General features: G+C 51.0%; 1 protein-coding gene across 1 annotated transcript; it reads right to left on the bottom strand.

The window, feature by feature from the left end:
* Nucleotides 1-7,981: 7,981 nt before the first annotated feature.
* Nucleotides 7,982-10,230, bottom strand: LOC120640886 (cytochrome P450 77A2-like). The gene has a single exon (XM_039916810.1). It carries the CDS (start codon nucleotides 10,213-10,215, stop codon nucleotides 8,314-8,316), a length of 1,902 nt encoding a protein of 633 aa, XP_039772744.1. The 5' UTR covers nucleotides 10,216-10,230; the 3' UTR covers nucleotides 7,982-8,313.
* Nucleotides 10,231-15,315: the final 5,085 nt, after the last annotated feature.

Genomic DNA, 15,315 nt, shown 5'->3' with positions numbered 1-15,315 from the left:
TACTTGATCACAGAGACACATACTTGATGCAGTAGGAGTAGATGACTACGTACTTCTTCTGTACCAACACGTAACACCCAATCAAGTCCAGTGAAACCATGACAGTGGCCTCTGGATTCATTCAGGTACGCGTAAGGCTGGTCCTCGGCCATGCATGATGCCGGGACGTAGATAGATGCATGATGGCACAAGAGACCACATGATGTTGATTGGGTTGCAGTTAACTGATGATCGAGCACGCTGCATACTCTGGTCCAAGCCATTGAGACGGTGTCTCCGTGCATGCTGTTCTACAATCGCCGGATCATGGACCATGGACCATCGGGTGTGATCGCTGCACTATACGTGCCGCAAATGGGGCAGACTCAACGTGTGAGAGCAGACGAGTTTCTAGGCTTCCTAGCTACACTGTGCTGCTCTAACAAAAGACCTCCCCTAAAAGCCCGCACTTGTGAAACCGTAGATTACTCAAACACGCCTCCTATTATTGCTCAAGCGAAGGTTTCGTCCTGCTCCAAATTCATCAGTTGGCCACAACGTTGTGACAAGGGCTTAATGTACTGTCATCTAAAAGTAAAAGAGGGTTATGGGAGGCAGCTCAATAGGGTTATGGGCTTATGGCAGCGGCCGCCAGGTAGAGGCAGGAGGGCGAGATCGACCACAAGCAAAGCAGGACCACCTGTTAGATTTCTGTGTGCGTGTCGGCGGGCGAGTTGGGAGTTTGGGACTTGAGGAGTGGGGTGATGGGGCAAAGCTGCGAAGGGCCGTGCGGGAAGGAGCAACGGGGAACTTGGGGATCCGTGGCTCCCATAATCACAACCATCAACAGTGTGGGCGAGGCTGTTTGTTTTAAGAGACTCTTTTTTTAATCCCTGTCACATAAAAAAAGAATCTTACTATTTTGAAGTATCATTTTATTTGACAGCTGAGTGCTAATTCGCGAAACGAATCTAATGAGCCTAATTAATTCACAATTTGTTATAGTGATGCTACAGTAACTACCCGCTAATCATGGATTAATATATCTCAATACATTTATCTCGCAGTTTAGTCCCAGGATTCTACAGTTAGTTTTGTAATTAATTTTTATTTAATATTTCTAAATACTAAGATTTTTTTTTGATGTGACATGGACTAAAGTTTAGCTCATGAAACCAAACATCGACCGCGGAACTCATGTGGATGGGTGACACGTGGTGGAGAGAGAGGTGAGTGTCACACTGTCAACTGTCAGCTCATACAGAAGCATGGAGAGAGAATATGGAGAGAGAGACGGAAACCAAAGTGTGCCTAGTAGCTGAATTGTATGCCTGCTCCTATATTTTATTTTGTAATTTTTGTCAACGATCAGGATGCACATAATGACATAAGCACAGGAAAAGTAATAAATTTACTGTGATGCATATTATTTTTTCTTTTTCTTGAAAGATATGAATATTTTTCCAAGGACACAGGATGCACTTACAATTGCACATAAAAGCTCTCAAAGTTGTTTATTGTCCAAGATGCACATATATTTGCAAATCCTATTGCCCTATAATGAATAAATAACATGGATATGTTTTGTCAAATATTCGATGGATGAGATGTGCTTTCTTTTTATAAATATTGTTAAATAACAAATAATTATCAAATATTTGATGGGTATGATGCACATATTTTTGTACAAGTAAAAATTGTGAAAATTATTAAACATATAAGATGCACATATTGGTATCACCAAGAATATCCTACAAATGTCGTGATGCACTTTCTTGTTGTAAACCATGAAATAAACTAAAATATAGTGTGATATATTAGATGTACAATTTTTGCACGCAAATATTATGAATGCACGTAGTGAAAATATTATTTAGCATAACTATGTATAGTGGAGACCAGAGATTATGATTCCAGATAGTTTCGTAATACCTTCCCCTTCCTCAGTTCGTGCAAGCATCCAGTGACAGCACAACAGAGCAAGTCGTTTTTTATTCTTCCTGGTACGGGTCTCGATGAATCACCAGTCACTGCACCGATCGAACAGTTCCCAAGGAGGGAGCCAGGGAACATGAGTTCCGCAGTCGATTTACGGGCTGGGTGTGTGGTGAAAGGGGAGCGTGGTGCTGGCATGTGTCACAACACTGAAAAACAATTGCTTGTACACAAAAGAATAAGATTTGTAAAGTTAGAAAAATGCTGGGTAGAAAATACTCTCAGTATAAACGTGAGAACCCTTCATACTTAGGCCTCTTTGGAACATAGGATTCTCAAATCATAGGGAAAGAAAAAGAATGTAGGTTTCGAATTGGTTGTCGGTTGAAATCTTACATGAATTCAGAATGCAGCGAACTTTCCAGTAGAAAGTTTAGATATATCACAGGAAAAATGCAGATATTTGCGTAGAAACATAGATACAAAGAAAGTTTCCAACAAGAGGTTGATCCTCCTGTTTGATTTTCTCTAAAGAATTTAAGTGACGCGCATCCATGCGTAGTTCAGAGGTACATGTGCTTTGGCGCAAAAGTTAGGATATTGCTTGTTGATGACTGAGAAAATACACAGATACAATAATCTAACCAACTGCATACATCTCCTTATTGAAAAGGTAAATTTTATTGGAAACGCAGGAGAAATTTGCTGCACATCCCTGACTTTAACGAAGTGGATAGGATTTTACAGCCGCGTGACATCATCATCATCAGCGAATTGTGGTACCAGTGAGGCAGCGAGGACTGATTATTATTACTGCTCAGCGTACAAGCTCGAAGCCCGCCCACACGCAGATTGCAAAGCTAAGGATAGTAACTGTTGGAAGTCAAAATTGGCAATAACCGAGATCAACCGGTCAGATCGGTTGGGCCGACCGGTCAGACCGGTCTGGGCCTGCCATCCGAGTATAATTAGGGTTTTGTGTATAGAGTCCTATTGTAATCCGATTTGGAAGGGGTACGTCCTCCCCGGCCTATAAATATAAAGACTGCGGCCGATTGAGGGTTTTTTAACCACAATCGAATCAATACAATCTCTTTTACTCTTTTTCTCAAGTCCTAAGCTTTTCCAACCTATTTGCTGTTCTTTGCTCGTCTCTACGGCGTTCAAGGACGTTTTGGGTGGCCTGCTGACCTAAGACAACCCTAGTTCTTTGAGCTCCGACGGGGTCCTTTCCGAGTCCGAGGTTCTAGGTTTCGCGAAGCTCTCTGCGTCCAACCGGTCTGACCGGTTAGTGTGGCCGGTCTGACCGGTCGCCGGTGTTCTTCACTGGTGCTGTGATCGTTTGCGATCCGCACGTTCTGGCGCTCGTGTGTTGACCAGAAAAGTGTCAACAGTAACATGAACGGCTAGCAGGACCAGGCAATGATCTGTACGTAAGAAAAGGTTGTTAGCTATTGATGTAGCAAGGGCGGGGGCCAACATGAAGATACCGGCACTACTGTGCTCGAATAATTTGGTCAGACACCAACGCAACCTAAGAGAAATGGGGATCCAAATTCATAATCCGTCGCCGTGGTCGTCATCGTCTCTTCTTGGTAGAAACATGACGTCCATGGAACGATGCAATTTCGGATGCATTCATGCCCAACCACCCCTGGCGTATGTAAAGATGGATTCGGATCGGATACAGATGAAATCGGATCCGAATATCATTTTTATCACATTTTAATCCGGATACGAATGCGAATGCGGATCTCATCGGATACGAATACAAAATGGATAGTTCGAATCCGAATTCAAATTCGGATACCTTCTTGATTTGAAATATAGAACTATCACAAGTATTAATTTATTTTATTAATAATTTTATAATAGATCAAAATTATTATACAAATAGGGAGTAAAGGATGAGAAGAAAACTAATATGTGCGTATGGCGTAGCTGAATGCTGCTCTGTTCTGTCAGCGTCCCGGCGATCTATCCATCTTGATTGGCCGACGACGCGTAGTCCGTACCAATGTGCCATGCCCAGCCCCAGACCAAACTACGGTGTCCTGTAAAAAGTACCAACGTACCTGAGGCCGTGTTTGTTTTTCCCTAGCATAGCATACCACACATTTCCCGAGAAAAGAATCTTCAATGCATGGAGTACTAAACGAAATTTATTTGCAAAACCTTTTCACGGATGAGTGTAACTTTTCACGACGAATCTAATGATAGTAATTAATCGATGATTGGCTACAGTGATGCTACAGTACCATCCTCTAATCGTGCGGTCAAAGGCCTCATTAGGTTCTTCTCGCGAAGTAGTACAGCGCTGTGGAGTTAGTTTTGTAAATTATCTTTATTTAGTACCCGTAATTATTGGTCAAAGTTTTTATACTACTTGTGCTAGGGCAAACCAAACAGGGCCTGAGCCTGGAAACATCACATCCCATCACTGCTGCGCGCCCTGCTCCAGTTTACTGTACGCACTGTTGATCTTTACCTATAAACTTCTAAAAAACATCACATCGAATATTTTGATACATGCATAAAGTAATAAATAAAGTCTATTAAAATTTTTTTTATGGATGGGCTGTAAATCGCGAGACGAATATAATGAGTCTACTTAATCTATAATTTTCAATAGTGATGCTACAGTAACTATCCGTTAATTATAGATTAATCATAAATTAATTAGCATTATTAGATTCGTCTCACGATTTATAACACATCTTTGCAAAAAGTTTTATAAATAAATTTTATTTAGTACTTCAAATTCAAATTAACAAGATTCTTTTGCATGTAAACAATTAAACACGGCCATAACTGCTTTTGGGCTGCAGTGCAGTGCAGGGATTCTGCCACTGCCGTCACACACGCATGCTGTTGAAATTCAGCCACCGTCCTCCGATCCACGCAACAGATTTCAGGTACGCCTGCTAGCTGCCGGGGCGGAAGAGGATCGGAGGGCCGGGCGTGACAAGGGAATCTTTTATCATGAATTTTATTATGAAATACTAAACGAAGTTTATTTATAAAATATTTTTATGAATGGGTGTAATTTTTCGCGACGAATCTAATGACGGTAATTAATCAATGATTGGCTATAGTAATGCTATAGTACCAACCTCTAATTATACGGTCAAATGCCTCATTAGATTCGTCTCACGAAGTAACGCAGAGTTGTGGAGTTAGTTTTGTAAACTGTCTTTATTTAGCACCCAAATTAATGGTTAAAATTTGTGCTCGGTGTGGTAGGAAGAAAGACAACCTAACAGGGCCCCGGTTTCACCTCGTCCGTGCCCCGTACCCCGTACCCGCAGCGCACATGCAGATTCCACTGCTTCGGCGAGTGCAAGGACCCAGGAGGCACGCCTACGGCCACTTGTCCCGATGGTTTGATGACGACGAAAAGACCGCAGGGAACGTTAACTAAACAACTACTGGTTGTTACCTTACCAGCAGCCACCAGTGCAGGCACAACCTGGCAAGCACCTTAACAATGATTAAGCAAGCGCGGCTAATAGCTCTTGCTCCGTTCCCGGTTCGTCGTATGGCGACCGGGCCGGCCTGATCTCAGCACTGGCACTGCTGCCGAATGCTGGTGGCGTGGCCTGCACCGAACCCATCTTATTTAAGAGGGGGCGGGGAGCGGCACACTGCAAGTGCACGGTCCTGATGAGCTGCTGCTGCTTCTGAATTCTTCATTTTTTTTCAGCTGCACTGTGCGTGGTCGTCGTTGCATGAAAATGTGGTTGGCACGCAGTGGGAGGGGATGGACGGCATTCAAGTGTGGACATCTATAGATGGCTATCTCATCAAGGCCTTACAAGCTATGAGCCTGGACATGACGACGATGGACGATGGTGATGGTAGCAATGATACAGGCATGAGTGCTAGCCGGCAAGCAGGTTGAAGGCTTGAAGCAACCACATCTACATGTAACATACATGCACATCGTACATACATATGGAAGGTCGTCGACAACTGCAGTGGATTTGTAGCTTGTTTGTTTCTGCTAACAGCTACTAGCCGCAGAGGGACCAGGTGAAGCTAATTACCAGCTAGGAATAAGAGGAAAGAGGCCACCTGAAGAACACCACTTCTAACACATGCAGGTAGTGCTACTACTGCGTGCATCCCCGTGGGGGTTACTGATTTGCGAGCGGCACAAGGAACAATAAGCTAGCTCTTTCTTCCTCATTTCGTTCTTGTGGGTTGTTGTGTAAGGTTCAGTTAATGGCAGTCCCAACCCTCTTAGAGCAGGTATTATAAGGGAGAGAGGATCCGCGAGATCCGACGTGGTGGCAAGAGAAAGCATGAGAGAGAGAAACGAGCGCCTCGCGAGACGGCGACGCAAAGCAGGTGAAATGGACTGTAGCAGCTCCTCCTCCAATCTCATGTGTCCAAATCACAGTTGAGCATTAATTACCGGTAGAGCCCACGAGGTCTGCTGGGCAGCTGGGATGACCTAGAGTCCCTTGCAGCCGGCGAGCGGGCAGTATCATAAAACTTGTTTTTAGGCCTCCTCCAATGGTGCTAACGATAGATAGCTATAAGAAACAATATACTAGTCCAAGTGATTCTCGATTTGTGCGTCAGCTCTCACAGCATTTGGGAAAGCGTGTCATAAGCTAGCGACACAATAATACTCGCTAGTGTAAATTTTTGTTCCTATATTTCTCTCCGCCACGTCAGTTCAAGCTGACGATATCGCCTCCCCCTTTGGAAAAGACGCCCTATTTAGTTCCCACCCCATAAACCTCATAAACACAAAAAACGTCACATCAAATATTTCGACATATGCATGGAGTACTAAATGAAATTTATTTACAAAACTTTTTGCATGGATGGGCTGTAAATCGCGAGATGAATCTAATGAGCCTACTTAATCTATGATTTGCAACAGTTATGTTACAGTACCATCCGCTAATTATGGATTAATTAGCATCATTAGATTCGTCTCGCGATTTACAACCCATCTGTGCAAAAAGTTTTGTAAATAGACTTAATTTAGTACTTCAAATTAGCAAGATTCTTTCGCAAAATTTTTTTGCGTTTCAACTAAACAGGGCCTAGGATGATTTTCATGATATTAATGAGGCTGTCATATAAGTAATTTGATGACATAGCAAATGAGTTAACGAGGAAAGAGATGATGAAATAAAGAAATAGTTTCTTGATTGAGAAACTGTGTCTACGCGCCATTCGGTGCCCGACGAAACCACTATCTCGACGTTGGGGGCGACCACTCCGTTTCCATCAGTGGGACTCATGGTCCACCATCTTCGCTGCTGGTGTGGCGACTGGCTAGCTGTATTTATTACGGATCCATTCGAAAGAAACCATGCGTTGGGCAGCTTAATTTTCTATTGGAGTTTCTTGCCGACATGGTTGCTGTAGAAACCAATTTGCAGGTTTTGGGTTGGGACTGCCTTAAGCCAACTGAAATTGATGAATTGGTACGTGATCAACTTTTTTAAGAACCTACTTACACTAGTTGAATATATTTGTACAAGTAATTTTTTATGATTTTCTATATGCATGTTTTATATATAATTTTATAGTTGAACAAACTATACAACTTTCGGTTAGCTTAAGCACCTGTAATTTGGATCTCACGTGATACGATTAGCAAATTTAAGGACTTAAATGTGTATTTTTGAAAGTTTGAGGATTTAGATGACGCTACGCTCGAGGTCCGACGGTGCATTTTATTCAAACACATTTCAATCCACCCCACTAGGCCGTAATAACCTATTTCGGGCATTTGGTATCTCCCCACAACCACCACTATTAGCTATGTTCCCATGTTTGTGTTTGCTTGGAACCAACCCACACTTCTCCACTTCCCCAATCCTTGATTCCTTCCCCGTCTCCGACGGCTTCGATGCAATTGGGTCTACTGCATGCTTTTGCCAGGATTAGCACTGCCGCGTTGTCCTAAATCAATCATTAATTGCTGCGTGTACATCTGCTCCAAATGCACCGACTTGAATTATGCGAGTAACTGTGAACTGATTGGAACGAGTAGCTGAAAGTACACGTCACAAAAATGGCTACGAGCCATGCATCGTCACCATGGTCAACAAACGACGCGTATACTTTAATTTGGAAATTCAGGGGATAAAAAGGGTTCGTTATTATACATAGTGAACTATACTAGTTTCTATAAACTCGCACATGCAAACGTGTAGCATTTCGTTTTAACATGCTACACTACACACGCAACACACGGCAAGCTCAGAGACGCACACACACTACTGGTAGTATGGCTGGTAGGAGAGAGCAGCTATAGCTCGCAAGTACCCATACGCCACGCGTCCTGATCGGAAATCAAGGCTGCATGCAGCCCGCGGCCATTCATGCATGCATGTGCAGCTCGCCGCGCGGGCACACGGGCGATCCGATCGATCAGAAGGAGAGGCTCCGGGGCCTGACGGCGGCGAGCAGCGGGCGGTCCATCACCACCGTGAACTCCACCTTGTCCTTGAAGTCCGGCGGCGGCTGCGACGGGTGCGCGCGCCACTCGAACGCCTGCACCATCCGCGCCACCATCAGCGCGATGTGCGTGGTGCCCATGGCCAGCCCGGGGCAGATCCTCCGCCCCGCGCCGAACGGGATCATCCGGATCCCCGCCGACCCCGTCATGTCCGCCGCCTCGCCGCCGGACAGGAACCGCTCCGGGTCGAACTCCGCCGGCCGCTCCCACAGCTTGGGGTCCTCGGAGATGGCCGGCAGGAAGATGTCCAGGTTCGCGTCCGCGGGGACGTCGTACCCGGCGAGCTTGCACCCGGGCCGGGCGGCGGCGTGGGTCAGCGAGAAGTAGGTCGGCGGGTGCTTCCGGAGGAGCTCCTTCACGAAGGCCTGCAGGTACGGCATGGCCTCCGTGTCCCTGTCGTCGACGGGCCGCGCGCCGCCGACCTGCCGCGCGATCTCCTCGTGGAGCCGGGCCTGGATGGCCGGGTTGTCCACGATGCGCGCCATGCCCCACTCGATCGCGGTGGCCGTGGTGTCGGTCCCGCCGTTGATGAGCTCCGCGCAGAGCGTGACCAGCTCGTCGTCGGTGGGCGCGGCGCCGCCGCGGCCCTCGACGCGGAGGTCGAGCAGGGAGTCGAGGTACGAGAAGGGCGCGGCGACGGTGGGGTCCGGCGGGGACGACGCCGCGCCGCGGAGGATGGAGCGGCGCCTGTCGATGAGCGGGAGCAGGGTGTCCACCTGCTCGCGGCGGACGGCGAGGGCGCGGCGCTGGTGCCGCCAGAAGAAGGGGCGGAGGAACGGGAGGTAGTCGTCCATGCGCACGCCGACGGCGAGCAGCACGCGCTTCATGACGGCGTCGATGCGCACGATGTGCTCCTCGGGGAGGTCCAGCAGGCCGAAGGTCATGTCCAACAGGATGCAGAACACCGCGAAGCGCGCGTTCCGGAGCACCCACACGGACGCGCCGTCGGGGGACGCCGCGGCCTCGGCGCGCATCCGCGCCACGAACCGGTCCATGGCGCGCGCCCGCGCGGGCCGGAACTCCCGGAGCCGCGACGTGCTCAGCATCCCGGACACCATGTTCCGCCGCAGCGACCGCCACTCGGGCCCGTACACCGCCGAGTTGACGGTGAACTTGTTGGAGGAGAAGATGTTGCGCGTCGTGTTCTCCCGGGGCCGGCTCGCGAACTCCTGGCCCTTCTCGACCAGCGCCTCGTGCGCCAGCTCCGCGCTGCTGATGATCACCAGCGTGCGCTCCCCCATGCGCAGCGTCAGGATGGGCCCGTACTCCCGCCGGAGGTCGCGGATGTGGTGGATGAAGAGCTTGCCAGAGAAGGCCACCTGGAGGAGGTTGCCGACGACGGGCCACCCGGGGGGGCCGGGGGGCAGCCTGAGGCCCCGGTACCGCCGGTTGTACCTCGCGGCGGCGACGGCGACGGCCAGCGCGGCAGTCGCCACCGCCGCCGTGAAGGCGAGCTGCAGGACGGAGAGCAACGAGGCCGCTTCCTCCATCGCGGCGGCGTGAAGAAGCTGGCCGGCGGCGGTGGTGGCGCGGCTCGTCGGCTGTTGCATGGACACGGACGTGGGGATAAATAAATGCGCGAGGCCCCGACGAGGTGGTCGACGATCGAGCACTGCCCGAGTTGGTTGGAGAAGCCAGTGCCGCCCACTAGCTAGATATAGCGCTCCGGTGGCGCGGGGCGGAGTAAATGGGAGGTGGAAAATGTGGTTGGGGGCGGGCATCCAAGGGCGATCGCCGGCGTAGCTCTCCGTCACCGACCAGACTCTAGCTACTCCGACGTGCTGCGCCCTTTTGGCGCGGCCCGGCCGGTCCATCCAAGGAGCTAAACGGTAAACGCTAAGCTAGCTGCTCTGGTTTACTGCTAGTCACGGTGTACCAGATCGAGGTGCGGCAGGGCAGCTTGCAGGCACTGCCTTTTTAATTTGTTTTACTATCTGCTTGTACCAGTTGCGTCGACAACCATGGCATGGCACGCAACGAATGGCCGAAACGGGCTCAACAACCACACGTTAGATAATAACATCGTCTGCAACATCAAAGAACAAGAACTGCAACACGGAATACATCACCTAAAACAATCTAAAATCTCAGACACCTAAAGTACTCCTATGTAGGGGTGTTTGAAAAAAATAAACACTGTGACTCAGTTATGTAGGAAAAAATTACAACAACCACCGGCAACAAAGCAACCTTACTTGATGTAACTATAATAACTAGTATAATCCGAGGTTCTAGCCTTGGAAGGAGGGACATCAACGTCAACGATCCCTAGTTTTTCAGAAAAAAGGTAGGTGTCAAGCGAAATTCCGAAAAGTTGATGAATGCAAGAAGATAATACATGTGAGGCTTCGAGGTCTATTTGTCAACCAATTATCAATGCGAGGTAGCTCCCATATCTCTTTCAGATGCACATTTAACAGTATAATGGCCGCAGGGAAGAGGGTCTACTTTCATGCTCTCTACCCTTACGTCCATATCTACATGCGTCGCTAGTTTTCTTTGACACATCCCCCCCTCTCTCTCTCACACACACACAATCTAGATAGTAGTAGTTCCAACTGAGGCCAGTCTCAGTGTACAGTTTCATGGCACAATACACTAAGACTGAGAACTAAATAACTGTGTCAACCGAGTTTCATGAAGACAAAATTCCTCTCTCATCTCATGAAACTCCCTCATCCTCTCTGCTCGTCATGTCAACAAAATTGATGATGCGACATAAAATTTAATGCCACAAAACTCTCCAGTAAAGCCCATTTGAGACTGGCCGTGATATGGAGATGACATTAATCATAATGTTTTATCAGGAGGATATATATGAAGCGAAGAAATTTGATTGATTTAGTCGAAACAATTTTAGTTAAGCGCCACTTACCAATTTTCTTAGTAAAAAAGATCTTGTATAGTTAATAGGGAAAAAGTCTAAATTACTACCCTCAACTATAGTCAAAGTCTGGATAACCCCCTAAACTATCGTTTGGTTTATTTTACCCCTCAAATTATGCTCTTTGGTTCAAATTACCCCCTAACATGATTTATCTTTTTCATTTCTCCATGTATAGGTGGAGTTTTAAGTTGAAATTTTACAAGATGATAGTACACATCATAACACATGTTAGAAAAATATATCATAATTTTTTATTATTATTGTGATATGTTAGAATATTTAACATTGGAGTTTAAAATTATATAAAAATAAAGTTGAAAAATTATAAATTTTTTCTAAAATATGCATCCTAATGTCCACTACCACCCTGCAAAATTTGAAGTTAGAATTCAACTTGTGTATGGAGAAACAAAAAGAATAAATTGTATTATGGGGTAGAATGAACTAAATGGCATAGTTCAGGAGATAAATTGGACCAAATTGTAGTTTAGGGGGTTATCCGGACTTTGGCTATAGTTGAGGGGAGTAATTAGCAATGCTACGACTATGCTGCTGCATTTGTTTGTGAGAAAACTGTGCCTGCAAATGTTGGTACACATATCTTCGCCGAGACACCAAAGCGACTTGTGAAGTTGTGATCAGCCATCTTGAAAGCACCATATCACTGTCTATTCCCAATTTGTTTTACACGCACCGAACCGAGTACACCAGGAAAGTATGTGCATAATAAGAAACGTCTAAAGTTGCATACATATATACGAGGCAATGAAATCGAAAGATAACACCATAGAAGCAGATGGACATGTGTAACACATGGCAGCGCGAGGAAGATTTTGAACTTTGGCCGTTCGGGTTTTCCTAACCGTCTTTGGAGAGAGGTACCACTTGAACCCAAGAGATGCCCTTCACATCATCTGGCTGTTGGTGGTTCGGAGAGTGGTATGGTGCAGCGCGGCGGTGCAGAATGCAGCCTCTGCATCAGGAACGGCGACTGCGGTTCGGATTCGGTCGTCGGCGGTGCCGGGAGGATTATTGGGGAAATGCTCGGCTCCGACGGGCAGCCGCAGTTAGAGCATCTCCATCCGGATGACTAAATGGACCTCTATCTCTTCTTTTAGTCTCCCAGGTGAAAAAACCAACTCCAGCCGGGCCTCTAAATGGGCTACCATTTTGTGGAGGCTACCAAATTTTGGCCCAGGCCCCTAAAACTGGAGGCCCTCTATTTCCACCCGACATGTGGGCCCCACTTCTTTTTTTCCTCTTTCCCCTCTCCTCTGGTTGGCTCGCTCGGAGAGGCACTCGCGGCTCCCGCGCCGGCCGCCGCCGCCCCCATCCCGCCTGCTCCTCTCCCGGGGCGCTCGCGGCCGGCCTCGCCGTCGCCGCACTCCTGTGCTGCGGTGCGGCGGCGGCGGCGGCGGTCCCGCGCGCCGCGGCCTCGCTCCTGCCGCTGGCAGTGTCGACCGCCCTCTGGTGCGCGGCGGCAGGGCTCTTCGCGGCCGAGTAGCAGCGGGGTGCCGCGGACGCCGTGGTGCTCGTGGGTGGTCGCCGCCGCTGGGGCAAGCCCGAGGCCGGGCTGGTGCAGGTGATCGGCGAGGCCAATGCGAGCGCGTACGCGGCCACCGGCGGGGGCGTCCAGGTGGGGTGCTTCCTGCACAGTTCGGCGTGGCACGGCGTGGACGAGGACGGCGAGGAGGTCGTCTTCGCCGGCGATGGACGAGGCGGTCGCCCACCCCCAAATCTCTCGTCGATGGCCCCGCCGTCCCCCATTACGTGTCGCCCCTCCGCGGCACGGCACCGGCTGCTTCTCCGCGCCCGCGCGCCTCGCGTTGATGGAGCGGCGCTCGGCCTGCGGCGGGCGCTGCCGCCGACGAGGGAGCCGCTGGTCGCGACGCGGGGGATCGTGGCGGCGGCGGCGGAGCGGTGGTCGTCGGCGTGGGTGCGGGTGTGGCCCAGCAGGAGCAGGAGGGAGGCGCCGCCGAGGTGCGCGGCGGCGGGGCAGCTGGCGGGGCGCACTGGCGTCGGGAGGGGTGCCGTCATGGAGGTCGCCCTCGCCAGCACCGCGGTCGTCGCCATGGGCATGGGGAACCGCGTCCTCTACAAGCTCGCGCTCGTGCCGCTCCGGGACTGGGCCTCGTGCACAGAGAGGAGGACCAGGGCAGCAAGCCCGGCGGAGAGCAGGGCGGCGGCGACGGCCACGGGGTGTGCCTCGTAGAAGTGGCGGAACCGCATCGCGACGGAGGCCTTGAGGTGCGGGTTCTTGGGCTTGCGGCCCTTGCGGGAGATCCCGGTCTCGAGGTCGAAGTTGCCGCCGCCGCCGGCTCTGGTGGGGTAGCGGAAGGACTTGGGGCTCCCCGGACCGAACCCCTGGCCACTCATCCCGCGCAAGAACTCGGCCGCTCGAGATCACTTGGGCAGCACGCAGGGGAGGACCGACCCAGATCCGAATAGGGTGCTACGTTTCGCCCAGCAGGAAGGGAAAGGGGAGGGAACACCTAGCGGGCGCTCGTCGCTGCGAAGACGTGGCGGATGGCGCCGCCGCTCGCCCAGTGGTCGCCGGCTTGCCGCAAGGAGAGGGGGCCAGGAGGAGAGGCAGAGACCAGGGAAGGGGTGGTGGGAGCCGGTAGAGTTTCGCTGACAGCTGGATCCTACTAGTCAGATTGATTTAGGGGCCATCATTTGGTCGGACTGATTGGAGTCTGAAGAGAATTTCAAACCCCTAAATTTTACGAGCCGGTCCAAAAATGCAAAATAGAGGCTCATATCTGGGGAGCCGGCTGGATATGCTCTTAATCACCTCCCTTGATGCCTTGCGTGCGGGGCAGCTGCAGGGACAGGTCTGAGGCGGACGCAGCTGGCCGGCGGCGACTGGCACGCCGGGCGGGGGGTCACTCGGAACGCCGTCGGCCGGGCAGTCGTCGCCGCTCCGCTCGCTATTGGCCCCGAACTCGGTGCATTAAGCCGCCGCACTCTGCTCCCAAGCTCGGCACACTGGATCGACGCGGGTACCGGGCCGGGAGTCAGAGAGGCTCACAGTACCTGTACGACTCCCGATTGTTCGAATCGAAAGCTGGTACTGCTGGCACTGGCACTGGCACTGGCACTGGCACAGTGGCATTAAGCGACGCGGAGAGAGGTGGAGCATGGACGAACGGGCAGTGTGGAGTACTGGAGTGGTGGTTGTGATGTCGATGGGGACCGGCGCGGTGACGCCGTGACGGTGGGGCTGCAGACCTTGCAGTAGCACGGTAGCAGCGCGGCGCGCCATATCTCGAAGGCTGGGGGGGCCTGGGGCTGGCCCGGCGACGGCGAGCGACATGGAAGTGGTTCTAGAAGCCGGGCCGGCGGCAGCCCCGGCCCCCGGACGGACAGAGGAGCCAGGCCCCCGGCGCGGTTGTGGGGGCACGGACACGGACCCGTCAACGGCGTCCGTGTCCGCACTCGGCGTTCCCTTCGGAGCGGAGCGGCGCCAGCGGCCGGGGATAGCTGCTCCGCGCGCGACCCGGCGCGCCATAACTAGCAGCTCCATCTCCGTCGCGTACATACATACAGTGCGTGCGCACATCACCGGGCCATCTCCATCTCGGCCGCCCGGCGCCGTTTTGGCGGTCGCTCGTTCCGTCAGTTTACTGCGGGTCTGCGGCCAACCTTGGCCTGCTGCATCGTAATTAGGATGATCTTCTTGTGTACTAGTAGTACAGTAACAGTACTAGTGATCGATCCCAGGAATGGTCAACGCAGGGTCGATCCCGGTCGCCTCGTTACGGCGCGGCACTGCATGCTTGCTCCAGCGGAGAAAGCGGCGAAGTACCGACGGCCCCGAACAGGGTCGTAATGGCGCGACGCCGTACGCGGGGGCGCAGGGCATTCAACGATGCATGGAGGATTATTACAATTATTATTGTACAGGCCGGACGGAGGTCTGGACCACCTTTTTGGTAGGCAACCGGCCGTGGGGGGAATTGCGTCGCGCGGCCCATCTCCGACCGAGGCTCAATCCTTTTGGGCCGTGCGTAACGAAGGCCTTTTA

The sequence above is a fragment of the Panicum virgatum genome, chromosome 7K (assembly GCF_016808335.1).
Source record: "Panicum virgatum strain AP13 chromosome 7K, P.virgatum_v5, whole genome shotgun sequence".
NCBI classification, from domain to species: domain Eukaryota; kingdom Viridiplantae; phylum Streptophyta; class Magnoliopsida; order Poales; family Poaceae; genus Panicum; species Panicum virgatum.
This window is presented reverse-complemented; position numbering and strand designations above follow the sequence as displayed.

What these genes read in the sequence shown, in the direction of transcription:
- LOC120640886 (XM_039916810.1), bottom strand. Translation starts at nt 10,215, where the DNA reads ATGGACCGGCCGGGCCGCGCCAAAAGGGCGCAGCACGTCGGAGTAGCT.